Here is a 13,179-nt window from a genome sequence, read left to right on the forward strand (position 1 = left end):
TTTGAACTCCGGACCTTCGGAAGAGCAGTCAGGTGCTCTCACCCACTGAGCCATCTCGCCAGATCAGGCTGTGATCTATGATTTTTTGAAATCTTGTAGGCCAGGCTGGCCTTGAACTCTGTATACCTAAGGATTACCTGTAACTACCAACCCTTCTGTGCCACCTCACAAGTGCTGAGACTGTAAGCATGTGTCATGCACTCAGTGTGTTTGGTATAGTAGATCAGAGTTTTGAGGAAGCTAGGCAGGCTTGCTACCAACTGGGCATTCTATCAGCCAGATTGAAAAATGAATAGGTAAAGTTTGCTTTTAGCTGTGCCACTTCACAATTAAGAGAATTCCTCCATTGTTTGAAAAATTCTTTTAGTAAGAAAACACTGAGTATATATTTTTACTCAGTATATATTTTGTTTGCTTTTCAACACAGGATTTGGCTCTTTAGCCCAGGTTGGCTTTGAACTGACTGTATTCCTGCCTCATTTTTCTGATTTACAGGATTACAGACATGAAACACCACGTCAGAGTTTGCTCTGTTCTTCTTATTTATTGTTAAAGTTTTTATAGAATATATTTTGATCATGTTTTTTACTCTCCCTCAATCCCTACTTCCCTATCCAACTGACTTCATTTTCTCTTTCATTAAAATAAACATAAAAAATTAAAACAATGAAAAAAATCAATAGACAAAAAAATAATGCCAAAACAAAAGCACCCACAACTGTGGAATTTGTTTTGTGTTTGGCTAACTATACTGGTCATGGAGCATGCCCCGGAATGTGGTTGATTTACCAAGTGACATTCCATTGGAGAAAACTGATTTTCCCTTTGCCTACAGACATCAATTGTAAAGGGCTTATTGGTTAGGGATGGGAACCTGTATCCTCTTTCACCCTTCAGTTCTGGGACCGTATCTTGCTTGAACCTGTGCAGGCCTTTTGCATACTGCCTTGATCTCTTTGAGTTCATATGTGTATAAGTCCTGCTGTATCTGGAAGACACTGTTTCCTTAGAGTCATCTACCACCTCTGCATCTTACAGTCTTTCTACTTTTTCATAATGATCCCTGATCCCTGATCCCTGAGGGGAGAGGTTTGATGAAGGCATTCCATTTAAGACTGCTCCAGTCTCTCACTCTTTGCCCATTGTCTAGTTGTAGGTCTCTGTTAATAACTATCTACTGCAAGGAAAAGCATCTCTGATGAGGGCAGAGTGAGGCTGTGATCTATGATTTTAGCAGTATGTCATCAAAAGCCATTTTATTTCCATGTTCCTTTAGTTTTTATCCCCCCTAGGCCCATGGCATACATATATAGTATAAGTTACTTGGCCATTTTAGCAGTGTCAGGTGTCGGGTTTATCTCATGGCGTGGACCTTGAATCATAATAATAATGATGATAATAATAATAATAATAAGATCATAAAAACTGGTAGTTGGTTAATTCTATAACATTGTCCTCGTATTGCACCAGTATATCGTGTATGCTGGTTGCATTTATAGGTTGCATGGTTTGTGAAAGGTAGCTTTTAAGATTTAATATGCATGTAGTATTCATAGGTGTATAATTATGTTGGGCTGGTAAGATTGCTCAGTGAGTAAAGGTGCTAACCACAAAACCTGATGGACTTACATACAATTCAATCCCCAGTCCCCACACAGTGGAAGGAGGGAACTAACTATACACACACACACACACACACACACACACACACACACACACACACACACGCAAATGCACACATTTACATTCACTTCTCTCTTTCTCTAAATACTAATGAATAATTGTAGTTAAATATGTTACCATTACCATCATGACAGACTTTGAGACCCTGTTCATCCTGTAGAACTAAAACTGTATACAAATCATTTGCTTTTTAATGCAATTATGTTTTTATTTGTTACAGGTGGTGTTCCGTTCTACGTCGGCTATGGTTTACATATTTATTCAGATGAGCTGTGAAATGTGGGATTTTGATATTTATGGTACTGTTTCCTAAGTACTGATTGTAACTGGCACTGGAAAGAATTTTCTGGTTTCCCCCCAAGTTCGTAATCTCTTGGTAGTCTCTAAAGATCTGTTGTGCTTTCTTGCCAAACCTTTCAGTTCTGTCCTTTTTACTGTTATTATTATTTATTATTATTATTATTTATTATTATTTTGGTTTTTCGAGACTGTGTTTCTCAGTGTCCTTGAACTCAGAAATTCACCTGCCTCTGCCTCCCAAGTGCTGGGATTAAAGGCGTGTGCCACCATGCCTGGCTACTATTATTTTTTATTATTCTTTTTGCTGCTGTTTGTTTTTTGACATAAGGTCTCATATAGCTGAGGATGGCCTTGAACTTCCCAGTCTCCTGTCGCCCAAGTGCTGAGATCAAAGGCATTCACCTCTGTGCCCAGTTTATGCTGTGCTAGAGATTGAACCCTGGGCTCTATATAAACTAAGCAAGCATTCTACCAAACTGAGATACAGGCTAGCTGTGGTGGTGCATGCCTCAAATCCCAACATTCGTGAGTCAGTAGGCATTCAGATTTCTGTGAGTTCAAGGCCAGCCTAGTCTACATAGCAGACTCTCAGAGCTAGATAGTGAGACCCTGTAATTTCTGATTATCCTGCCTCCCAAGTGCTGTAATTTCATAGGACCTTGCTCTATAACCCAGGCTGTCTTCAGATTCATAAGCTTCTTTCCCAGCCTCCTGAGTGCAGGCATATACTACAACTCTCAACTTGGTGTTTTTTATTTAGTTTACTTTCTGTCTTTCTTTTTCTTTTTCTTTTTTTTTTTTTAAGATCTATATATTTATTTTAAGTATATGAGTACACTGTTGCTCTCTTCAGACACACCAGAAGAGGGCATTGGATTCCATTACAGATGGTTGTGAACCACCATGTGGTTGCTGGGAATTGAACCAGGACCTCTGGAAGAGCAGTCAGTGCTCTTAACCACTGAGCCATCTCTCCAGCCCCATTTAGTTTACTTTAATCCACAGGAAAAGAACAAGTTTGCTTCATGGTATTTGAATTATGACATAATGATCACAGAATGCTAAAAATTACAGATCCTGTGTCTACCCCACCAGTGTCATGATTTGTACAGTTCAGATTAATGCAAATTAATTCTTGCTATGCATCAGCAAGGATAGTTATGGGTAGAAGGAACTATAAACAACAATTAATGAATGCCTAGGGCTTATCAAATAATTTTTTAAAACTTTTATTAGAGAGAGAGAGAGAGAGAAAGAGAGAATGTGGAATGTATAGTGTGTGTGTGTGTGTGTGTGTGTGTGTACAACTTTCTGGAGTTAGTTCTCTTCCTCCTCGGGCTTCTGGGAATCAAACACAGCTTTGGCAGCAGGTGTTTTTACCCATTGAGGTATCTCAGTGGCCCTTCAAATTATCTTCTAATACGCTTTAAGCGCAATTGTAATAAGTATCATATTTGGAGTTTAGGTTGTCCTCTTTTCTTTTTTTTTTTTTAAATGATTTATTTGTTTTATTTGAGTATGCAGTTGTTGTCTTCAGACACACCCGAATAGGGCATCAGATCTCATTACAGATGGCTGTGAGCCATCATGTGGTTGCTGGGAATTGAACTCAGGACCTCTGGAAGAACAGTCAGTGCTCTTAACCTCTGAGCCATCTCACCAGCCCCCTCTTTTCTTAAATATACAATATATCAACCAGTCGTCTGCTTCTTTAAAAATTTGGGTTTTACCTTGAAGCCAATACTGTAATTTTGAGATTATGTAATTATGAGAAAGTAGAGTCCTGTACTTTCTGTGCTAAGGAAGCACCTAACCTCCATAATTAAACTTGGCTTGATAGAGTTGAAGACACAGCCAATAGAGTGTTTGTCTAGTGTATTTAGATAGATCCTCCTGCAGTTTTGTACTTTAAACTTTTTCCCTTGTTTTTCGTTTGTTTGTTTTGTTTTGTTTTGTTGTTTTGAGGCAAGGCCTTGTAGCTCTGGCTAGAACTTGCTGTATAGAGCACACATATATCTGCAAGCCCCAGCCTCTAGTGCTGAGATTAAAGGGGTGTGCACCACATCTAGTGACTTTGTACTTTAGCAGAGCCCGTTACTTTGCCTTTGGTTCATTGACCCCCTCCTCACTGCTTCCTTTCAGGGGATCTGTACTTTGAGAAAGCTGTGAACGGTTTCCTCGCCGACCTGTTTACTAAATGGAAGGTATGGTTCTTTCTACCGTCTCTAATCTTCTGGGTGGATATCACTCACTACATTTACATTTTTTCAGTTATTAATTATTTTAATTTTTTTTTTAGTTTTTCATTTTTGAGACAGTTTTCATGTCGCCAAGGTTGGCCTCTGACTCCCTGAGTAGCCAGCCAGGGATGACCTTGAACTTTTGATCCTCCTGCCTTAACACGAACTGGGATTGTGTGCGTGCTTTTCTTTTGTCATTCTTTCTCTATTTTAACGCTTTAGTTGTGTCTGTGGGCTATTGGTCAACCTTTGGTGGTGTTCCTTGGGTATTATCTACCTTGTTTTGGGGTCTTCTTAAGTATGCTGGATTGGCTGGCCAGGGAGCCTCAGGGAGCTCCTGTCCCAGCTGCCCCAGCATTGGGGTTGCAGCATGCGCCCCCACCTCCTGCCTCTCCTGGCTTCTACTTACCTGTTTTTGCAATCAGTTGAGCTTTTGATGTCCTAAGAAATCACTGCTGGAGCTGAAGTGATGACTCAGCACCAACATGGAAGTGTATAACTGTCTACAACTCCAATTCCAAGGGATCTGCCTCGAACTCAGAAAATCCACCTGCCTCTGCCTCCCAAGTGCTGGGATTAAAGGCGTGCGCCATCACACCTGGCTATTCTTTATTTTTATAAGATTGTTTATGAGGATCAGATTTTTATTTCTATTAAAAAAAATGGGTATTAGAATTTTGTTCCAGGCACCCTGAACTGTAGACTGCAGTGTATACTACCTTTATTTTGTTCTTGCCATTTTGAGATAAGGTCTAGCTATGCAGCCCAGGGTGGGATCTTTCTACTACTGTTTCCCAAGTCCTGAGTTTGTAGGCATATATGCCACTGCACCTAGCCAGTACTGTCATGTTAACCCTATTAAGACCAAGTATGGCCGGGCAGTGGTACCTGGAAGGCAGAGGCAGATCTCTAAGTTTGAGACCAGTCTGGTCTACAAAGTGAGTTCAAGGACAGCCAGGGCTGTCCAAGGCATATAGATAAATAGAACTGAGTTAAAGTCAACCTGTATCTCTGTGGTCTGGTTATTTTAGTCAAGGATAACAAAGTCCACTATAGAGGGGAAAGAACACTGTATACAGCAGATGTCCTGAGACAACTGAATATTTATATGGAAAAGAATGAATCTAAATGGGCCAGTGGTGGTATGTGCTCTTAATTCCAGCACTTAGGGCTAGAGAAACTCAGTCTGGAAAAAGCTATGGCTACAACTCAGTTGGTGGAGTGCTTACCATGCAGCAAGCCTTTGGTTCAGTGTCTGGCACATGATAACACTGGCTAGAGTGCGTGAACATCTGTAAGTCTAGCACTAGGGAGGTGAAGGCATGGGAATCAGGAGTTCAGGGTCATCCTCAGTCACATAGTTGAAGACCAGCCTGGGATACATGAGACTTTGTCTGAAAAACAAACAAAATGAAACAAAAAAGAAAAATTGAACTTTTAAAAGTTGAAGATACAAATACAGCTCAGCTGCCTGTCCAACCACATGCAAGCATCATTGGGATATACTCAGTATCTGAGATCACAGAGTCTGAAGTAAGACAAAACGAGTTTAAAATTAGGGCTCTCCTCCAGTTAGCTTTTTGTTATGGGAGCCTTGGTTTCCTTTTCTGCTAAATGGAGGTGATGATGCTCCCTATCTCCTTGTCCGTGTGGAGGTACTCTGTGTGACATTTTTGTATCCATCCTAATTCCTAAGGATGCTGGGTTTAGAGCATGTGAAGACTAGTAAGCTAGTTGGTACCTTAGGAGGTCTGCTCTACCAGAGCAGTGTGCTTTCTGTACTTTGGCTTGCACTCAGGCATTTCTGTCGATCTTGATGTAGCCCTGGAAGAATACTAGATTAAGTTGTATTCGTTTATGTCACACGCTGTATTGTGTTAGTATGGTTGGGCGAGAGATGAGGTTGAGCCTGTCAGGAGCTGAGACTACACTTGTTAACTCGGTAGACAGCCACGTTTCATGTCCACCAGTAAGCACCCTGTTATGATCCTAAGACTTCATGGAAGTTATTCTTACTAGCTTCCATATTCCTCTAACAACTTCCAGTTCTCATCCTGCGATTTATAGGAGTATCTTTGGTCCTTAAAACCACTACTGTGGGGCTGGCTCAGCGGTTAAGAGCACTGACTGCTCTTCCAGAGGTCCTGAGTTCAAATCCCAGCAACCACATGGTGGCTCACAACCACCTGTAATGGGATCTGATGCCCTCTTCTGGTGCGTCTGAAGTCAGCAACAGTGTACCCATATACATAAAATAAATAAATAAAAAGTCTTTTAAAAAAACCCACAGGATGGAGGAGCCTCTGCACTGTCTTGGTCATCAGCCTTGCTGCCTCGGAGAAGCCAAGGCTGACTCGAGCTGAACTCCCAATCCTTTAGAAAAATAAAATAAAAGAAAACCACTACCGTGGCCACTATTCTTTTTCCCTAAACTGTAGTTCTGATGAATTAAAAGTGGGTAGAGAAGCCGGGCGTGGTGGCGCACGCCTTTAATCCCAGCACTCGGGAGGCAGAGGCAGGCAGATTTCTGAGTTCGAGGCCAGCCTGGTCTACAAAGTGAGTTCCAGGACAGCCAGGGCTACACAGAGAAACCTTGTCTTGAAAAACCAGAAAAAAAAAAGTGGGTTGAGATATAATCAAGTTCTAATGGTCACTTGACCAAGTTTATGTCAAAGGAAGGACTAGGTGACCAGGAGCCTTTCTTAATTGTAGCTTTCCAAGCATTTTCACATCCTTGGAACTTTAAGTAACTTACCTGAAATCAAGCAGTGGTAAGCTTAAGAGCAAGAATTACAACAGGTCTTCTGACAGCATGCAGCGTGTGTCTCTTTCACTAGTGCTTCCTGCAGTCCCATGAAGCTGTCCAGCGCTGCGCAGCCACTGAGCCTCTTAGTATGAATGGGTTGTTTCATAGTGAAGTAAATGAAGTAAACTTGTACCCACTTTTTATGTGTTCCTGCCTAGGAGAAGAACTGTAGTCATGAAGTGACTGTGGTCCTGTTTTCCAGAACTTTCTATGATGCAAAATCTATTGGTGAGTAACTTTTTCTCATTCATATATATATAATTTTTTTAATTGAAGGTAGATTTTTTTTTTTTAAAGATTTATTTTATTTATATGAGTACACTGTAGCTGTCTTTAGACATGCCAGAAGAGGGCATCAGATCCCATTACAGATGGTTATGAGTCACCATGTCGTTGCTGGGAATTGAACTCAGGACTTCTGGAAGAGCAGTCAGTGCTCTTAACCACTGAGCCATCTCTCCAGCCCATAGAAGATAGATTTTTTTTTTTTAAAGATTTATTTATTTATTATATGTAAGTACACTGTAGCTGTCTTCAGACACTCCAGAAGAGGGAGTCAGATATTGTTACAGATGGTTATGAGCCACCATGTGGTTGCTCGGATTTGAACTCCGGACCTTTGGAAGAGCAGTCGGGTGCTCTTACCCACTGAGCCATCTCACCAGCCCGAAGATAGATTTTTTAATACAATATATTCTTGTTACACAGTCCAAATTTTATCTGTCTGTCTGTCTGCGTATTTACTTGATTTTTGTTGTTTTGATTTTCTCATGAGATAGGGTCTCACTATATTCCAGAACTCAGGGTAACCAGGCTGATCTCAAGCTAACAGAGATATTCCTTCCTCTGTCGTCCAAGTGCTGGGCTCAAAGGTGTGCACCATTACTCCTGCTAAATTTAAAATGTTTCACGGACAGGGTCTTGTTACATTTTTAGGCTGGCCCTGAACTGCTGTCTGAGGTTTCGAGTAGCTGGAGTGCCAGCACACGCCCTTCATACCACCTTCTTTCAGTTGTTTTGTGTTGGGTTCCTCACCGTCATCTTATTTTTGTCTTCTTTGCTTTTGTACTTTTTGTCTTTCCCAGCTTTGCTAGGGGGACCAAATAAGGAGAAGAATGCATCTTGGTGTATGTAAGATGACTGGGCTGTGATACAATCTAAAAAACCTGCATAATAGATACACAATTATATTTACTTATTTATTTACTTACTGTTTTGTGTTGTTTTGTTTTTTTAGGCAGGGTCTCACTGTGTAGCCTTGGCTATCCTAGAACTCACTATGTAGACCAGGCTGGCCACAAACTCATAGAGATCTGCCTGTTTCTGCCTCACAAGTGTTGGGATTAAAGGCATGTGCCACCACTCCTGGCTTATTTTTTGATGATACCAGATCTTCAAGGCAAAAGAGTAATCCAATAGCATTGTAAAAATCTGTTTTCAATATGATTTGTATTGTGAATTTTCTTTATTTCAGATGAATTTCCTGAAATAAACCGAGCTTCAATTCAAGAGGATCACAAAGGGAGATTCTATGAGGACTTTTACAAGTATGTTCTAATGTTTTGCTGTGTCTTTGACTTATTTTTTGGTTATTTCTTCCCAACTTAAAGAACTTTTTCAGACTTAATTAGTTTTCCGTTCTTATACTTTTAAAGTTCTAGGATACAGAATTAATACATTGTGTTCAGAATTTTTATTTTTTATTTTTTGCTTTTTTGAACAGTGTCTAACTATTTAGCTTTGCATCTTCTGGAAGTCACTGTATAAACCCAGCTAGTCTTGAACTTGTAGCATTCCTCATTTCTGCTTCTACAGTGCTAGGATTGTAGGTGTGAGCCATCACAGCTTCTAGATTTTTTTTTTTTTTAAATTTTAAAATATCTTAGCCTTCAAAACTAATGCTATGTAAGTAGATAATACAAGAACCTTGGGTGTTCAGTGTCTGCATTTGCAGTTAATATCTTGTCATATTTGCTTTTCCTGCTTTTGGCTACATTTTATCTTAAATTATAGATCTTATACTATTTTATCCTATGCAAATAAGGTAATTTTATATATAATCATAATGTCATTTAGCATAATTATCCATGACTCTAATATTGTTCACTATCTGATGCTTTTTATAGCTTCTTAATTGTATGCTAAAATAACTTTATCTATGTATGTCAGGGTATATATGTGTATTTATGAGAGTCTGTGTGTGAGTGAGTGTGCATGTGGAAGCCAGAGGTCAATGTTGAATGTCCTTGAGTTCTTTCACCTCATCTTTTGAGACAGGGCATCTTTCATCTTGAACTTGGAGTTTGCTGAGTGGGCTGGCCGTTGAGCTCAGGGATCTATCTGTCTGTTGCTCCCCACCACCAGGGTTGTAGATATACACAGCCCTTTCCTGGCTTCTCCATCAGTGCCGGGGATCCAACTCAGGCTCTCAGGCATGGTAGCAGGCTCTTTGCCTACTAGGGTTGAGTGGTTGGTATACAGAAACTGTGTTGTCTTATTCTGTTCTGTAGTGTTGTTTTATGTGTAGGGATGTGTGTGTATATTGTGCTCACATTTGTACATGCTCATGAAGAGGCTAGAAGTCAACATCAGAGGTATCTTCCTCAAGCATTTTCTCCCTTATTTTTTTTTTTAATATCATTATGATTATTTTAGACAGTTTTTATATGATCTTGGCTGGAACTCAACTGTGTAGATCACACTGGCCTCAAACTCTACCTGACTTTGTCTCCTGAGTGCTAAGATTAAAAGCATGTGCTAATCATGGTTTGCCTTAGTTTTATTCTTAGGATTCCAAATATTTACTTACTTCCTTATTTACTTTATGTACATTGGTGTCTTGCTTGCATGTATGTCTGTGTGACGGTGTTAGATTCCTTGGAACTTGAGTTACAGATAGTTGTGAGCTGCCATGTGGGTGCTGGGAATTGAACCTGGGTTCTCTGGAAGAGCAGCCGGTGCTCTTAATTGATGAGCCTTCTCTCCAGCCCTGATTTACTTATTTATGGTGTGTGTGCATGTACTCATGGGAACACTGTTGAGGTCAGAGGACAGCGTGTGAGTGTTTTCTCCTTCTATCTTATAGGTCCCAAAATGAACTCATGCATCAGGCACTGAGCCAAGTGCCTTTACTTAATGAGCCATTTTATTTGTTTTTTGTTTTGAGACAGGTTTTTTCCTCTGTAGCCCTGGCTGGCCTAGAATTCCCTATATAGACAAGGCTGGTCCTCTGCCTCCCAAGTGCTGGGATCAAAGACTTGGAATACTGTACCTAGCTTGTTTTATTTTTGACCAAATGACCCTGGCTGGTCTAAAACTCACAATGTTGACCCATCTGTCTTTGAACTTGTGGCTCTACCTCCTTAGTCCTCAGTCCTTGAACGGTAGGCATGCTCATCTCCTCATCCTCTGCTTATCACTCATTATTAATCACATTACCCTCCTTTCTTGAGACTTTGTAATGAACCTGATAGCATGTGTGTGACAGGTGCTTGATTTTTCCTTCATGATAATATTCCTTTTAGAGTGGTGGTGCAGAATGAGAGAAGGGAAGAGTGGACTTCACTCCTTGTGACCATTAAAAAACTCTTCATCCAGTATCCAGTGCTGGTGCGACTGGAACAGGCAGGTACTGCATCTATGTGTCAGAGCTGCCTTCCTGGATTTCCTTCTTTTGGGAGGTGGGAGGTGTGTGTGGTTCAAGACACACTCTCTCTGTGTAACAGCCATGGCTGTCCAGGAACTCACTCTGGACCAGACTGGCCTGGAACTCAGAACCAACTACCTCTGCCTTCTGAGTGCTGGGATTAAAAGTGTGAGCCTCCACCACCTAGCACCTTCCTGGTAGTTTCCAAGAGATCATCTTTGATGAAATGTTTTTTCCTTGCTGGTATTTTTTGCTTCAGGGGGCTTTCCTCAAGGAGACAATTCTACCTCAGCACAAGGAAACTACCTAGAGGCCATCAACTTGTCATTCAATGGTGAGTAAGAACACTGACCTTGTCCTTTCCATGTAGCCATAGACAGGTCATTGCTGATGCCCAGAGACCCAAACCTAGTGGCCGTCTTCTTAGTTATACCTCAAATTAACTCAGAGCAGTGCATTCTAATAGGGTGGTCGTAGTGACTGCTGTTTGGCTCATAGGCCTTCTGTTGGGGAATCAGCTCAGTAACTTTCAGATAGACTCATTGATGGATGATATAAATTAAGCACTTGAGGCTGTATAGATATCAGTGAGGGCAGTTGATAAAGGGTAAAGTAAAGGACTTATTTTTAAGACATTGCCAAAGTAGAAGGGAAAGTAAATGAGTGTGAGACTTGGTAAAATTCAGGTCGGAATGATTGGAATGTGTGCCAGGTGCTCTGAAAGCACAGAGCTTGTGCTGGCTCTAAAAAGCTGTGACCTCATCACTGGGGGGGAATTTTGTTTTCTTTTAAGTGTTTGACAAGCACTACATCAACCGAAACTTTGACCGAACTGGGCAGATGTCTGTGGTGATCACGCCAGGGGTGGGTGTCTTTGAAGTGGACCGCCTACTCATGATCTTGACCAAGCAGCGGATGATTGATAATGGTAACAGTTCTTGGTTTCTGCTGTCTCCCTGTGTTCCTAGGCTGAGTTGTCCTAGAACCATGAAGTTTTCAATGTCTTCTTAGAATGTGGAGGGCTTTGCAAGGGAATCCAGGGATGTCACTAGAATTTAGTGGTGGAGGCCTTGCTTGTTGTTTTTACAGATCTTCTGTGTAAGCAGTGTCTAACCTAAAGCCTAGGAGAGGAGAAGCAAATGCGTGTGTTTTTAAGTTTAAATTGCAGCAGAGCAAGTCAGCTTTGCCTCGTACCAGCCACGTTCAGTAATATTACAGACTCGAGTTAACAGACAGGGGCACTTACTTCTGCTCCTGTGCCCCTCTTCCCACCTTTCTTCATCCTTCCCTTTTAGGAATTGGTGTGGACTTAGTGTGCATGGGAGAGCAGCCATTACATGCTGTGCCATTATTCAAGGTAATAGAATTTAGATTTTCTTCTGAAAGACCAGTTGAAGAATAATTGAAATAGAAAAATTGGAGCAGTTCATAGCCAGCTTATTTTCTATCTCATCTGTGTCCTGGCATCTTTTCTTGCAGCTACACAACCGGAGTGTTCCGAGGGATTCTCGACTGGGTGATGATTATAATATTCCTCACTGGATAAACCATAGGTGGGTATGAGCTTAAGTGGAAGACATTCTGAATAGTTTCCTTGGTGTTGGCTCTTTACATTTATTATTTCGTTTTGTTTTATAAGATAGTCTCTGTGTTGTCCAGCCTCAAACTCATGGCAGTCCTGCCGCAGACTCCTGTATGCTGGGATCATACTCTGAGCCACCCAAATCTGCCTTATTAATTAATTGATCAGTAATTAATTAATTGGTTATACTGTTTTTTAAAAAGATTTACTTTTATTTCTATGTGTGCATGTGTCATTTGTATACGGATCCACACAAAGGCCAGACAATAGTGTTGGGTCATCTGGAGTTAGAGTTATGTGATTGACCCCTGCAGCCTCCTCTCCTGCCACCAGAAGAGTGTCTGACACACCCGACATCTCACTACAGATGGTTGTGATGGGATGCATGCATGTGGTTGCTGGCAGTTAATCTCAGGACCTCTGCAGTAGCAGTCAGGGCTCTTAACTGCTGAGCCATCTCTCCAGCCCTTCCCTTTGATACTGTGGGTAGCAGATACCCTCATCTTTCCCTCAGGACAATTTTTTTGTTGTTGTTTAAAATGGACAGTGTCTGAAGCTTGTCATTTCCTTGAAGTTTCTTTCCTTCAAGGCCTAGCTCTAACCCCTCTTCTCTGTGATTCCCTTCCTGCCAACTTGCTTCCTAGTTTCTGTGTTGTTTTTCTAGGCTGCGCTTCATGAGGGGCAGCCTACTTGCTTTATGGCTCCAGCTCAATAGATCCTTCTATTTTGACTTTTATAGCATATTTTTTTAATTTTTATTATTATTATTTTCTTTATTTACATTTCAAATGCTATCCCGAAAGTTCCCTATACCCCCCCGCCCCTGCTCCCCTACCCACCCACTCCCATTACTTGGCCCAGGCCTTCCCTTGTGCTGGGTCATATAAAGTTTGCAAGACCAAGGGGCCTCTCTTCCCAGTGG

The 13,179-nt window shown here is 41.1% G+C and overlaps 1 protein-coding gene across 13 annotated transcripts in view; it reads left to right on the forward strand.

Moving 5' to 3' along the window:
* Positions 1–13,179, forward strand: part of Depdc5 (DEP domain containing 5) — a 128,199-nt gene that overhangs the window by 28,688 nt on the left and 86,332 nt on the right. For all 13 annotated transcript variants that reach the window (XM_029545144.1, XM_021210251.2, XM_029545146.1 and 10 more), the window contains 9 exons: positions 1,904–1,982; positions 4,126–4,187; positions 7,188–7,257; positions 8,504–8,576; positions 10,554–10,657; positions 10,935–11,009; positions 11,469–11,603; positions 11,971–12,032; positions 12,155–12,228. In XM_029545144.1, the coding sequence (XP_029401004.1) occupies positions 1,904–1,982; positions 4,126–4,187; positions 7,188–7,257; positions 8,504–8,576; positions 10,554–10,657; positions 10,935–11,009; positions 11,469–11,603; positions 11,971–12,032; positions 12,155–12,228 (734 nt within the window). The remainder of the gene's footprint in view (positions 1–1,903; positions 1,983–4,125; positions 4,188–7,187; positions 7,258–8,503; positions 8,577–10,553; positions 10,658–10,934; positions 11,010–11,468; positions 11,604–11,970; positions 12,033–12,154; positions 12,229–13,179) is intronic.

This window comes from Mus pahari, chromosome 13, assembly GCF_900095145.1.
Source record: "Mus pahari chromosome 13, PAHARI_EIJ_v1.1, whole genome shotgun sequence".
NCBI lineage: Eukaryota > Metazoa > Chordata > Mammalia > Rodentia > Muridae > Mus > Mus pahari.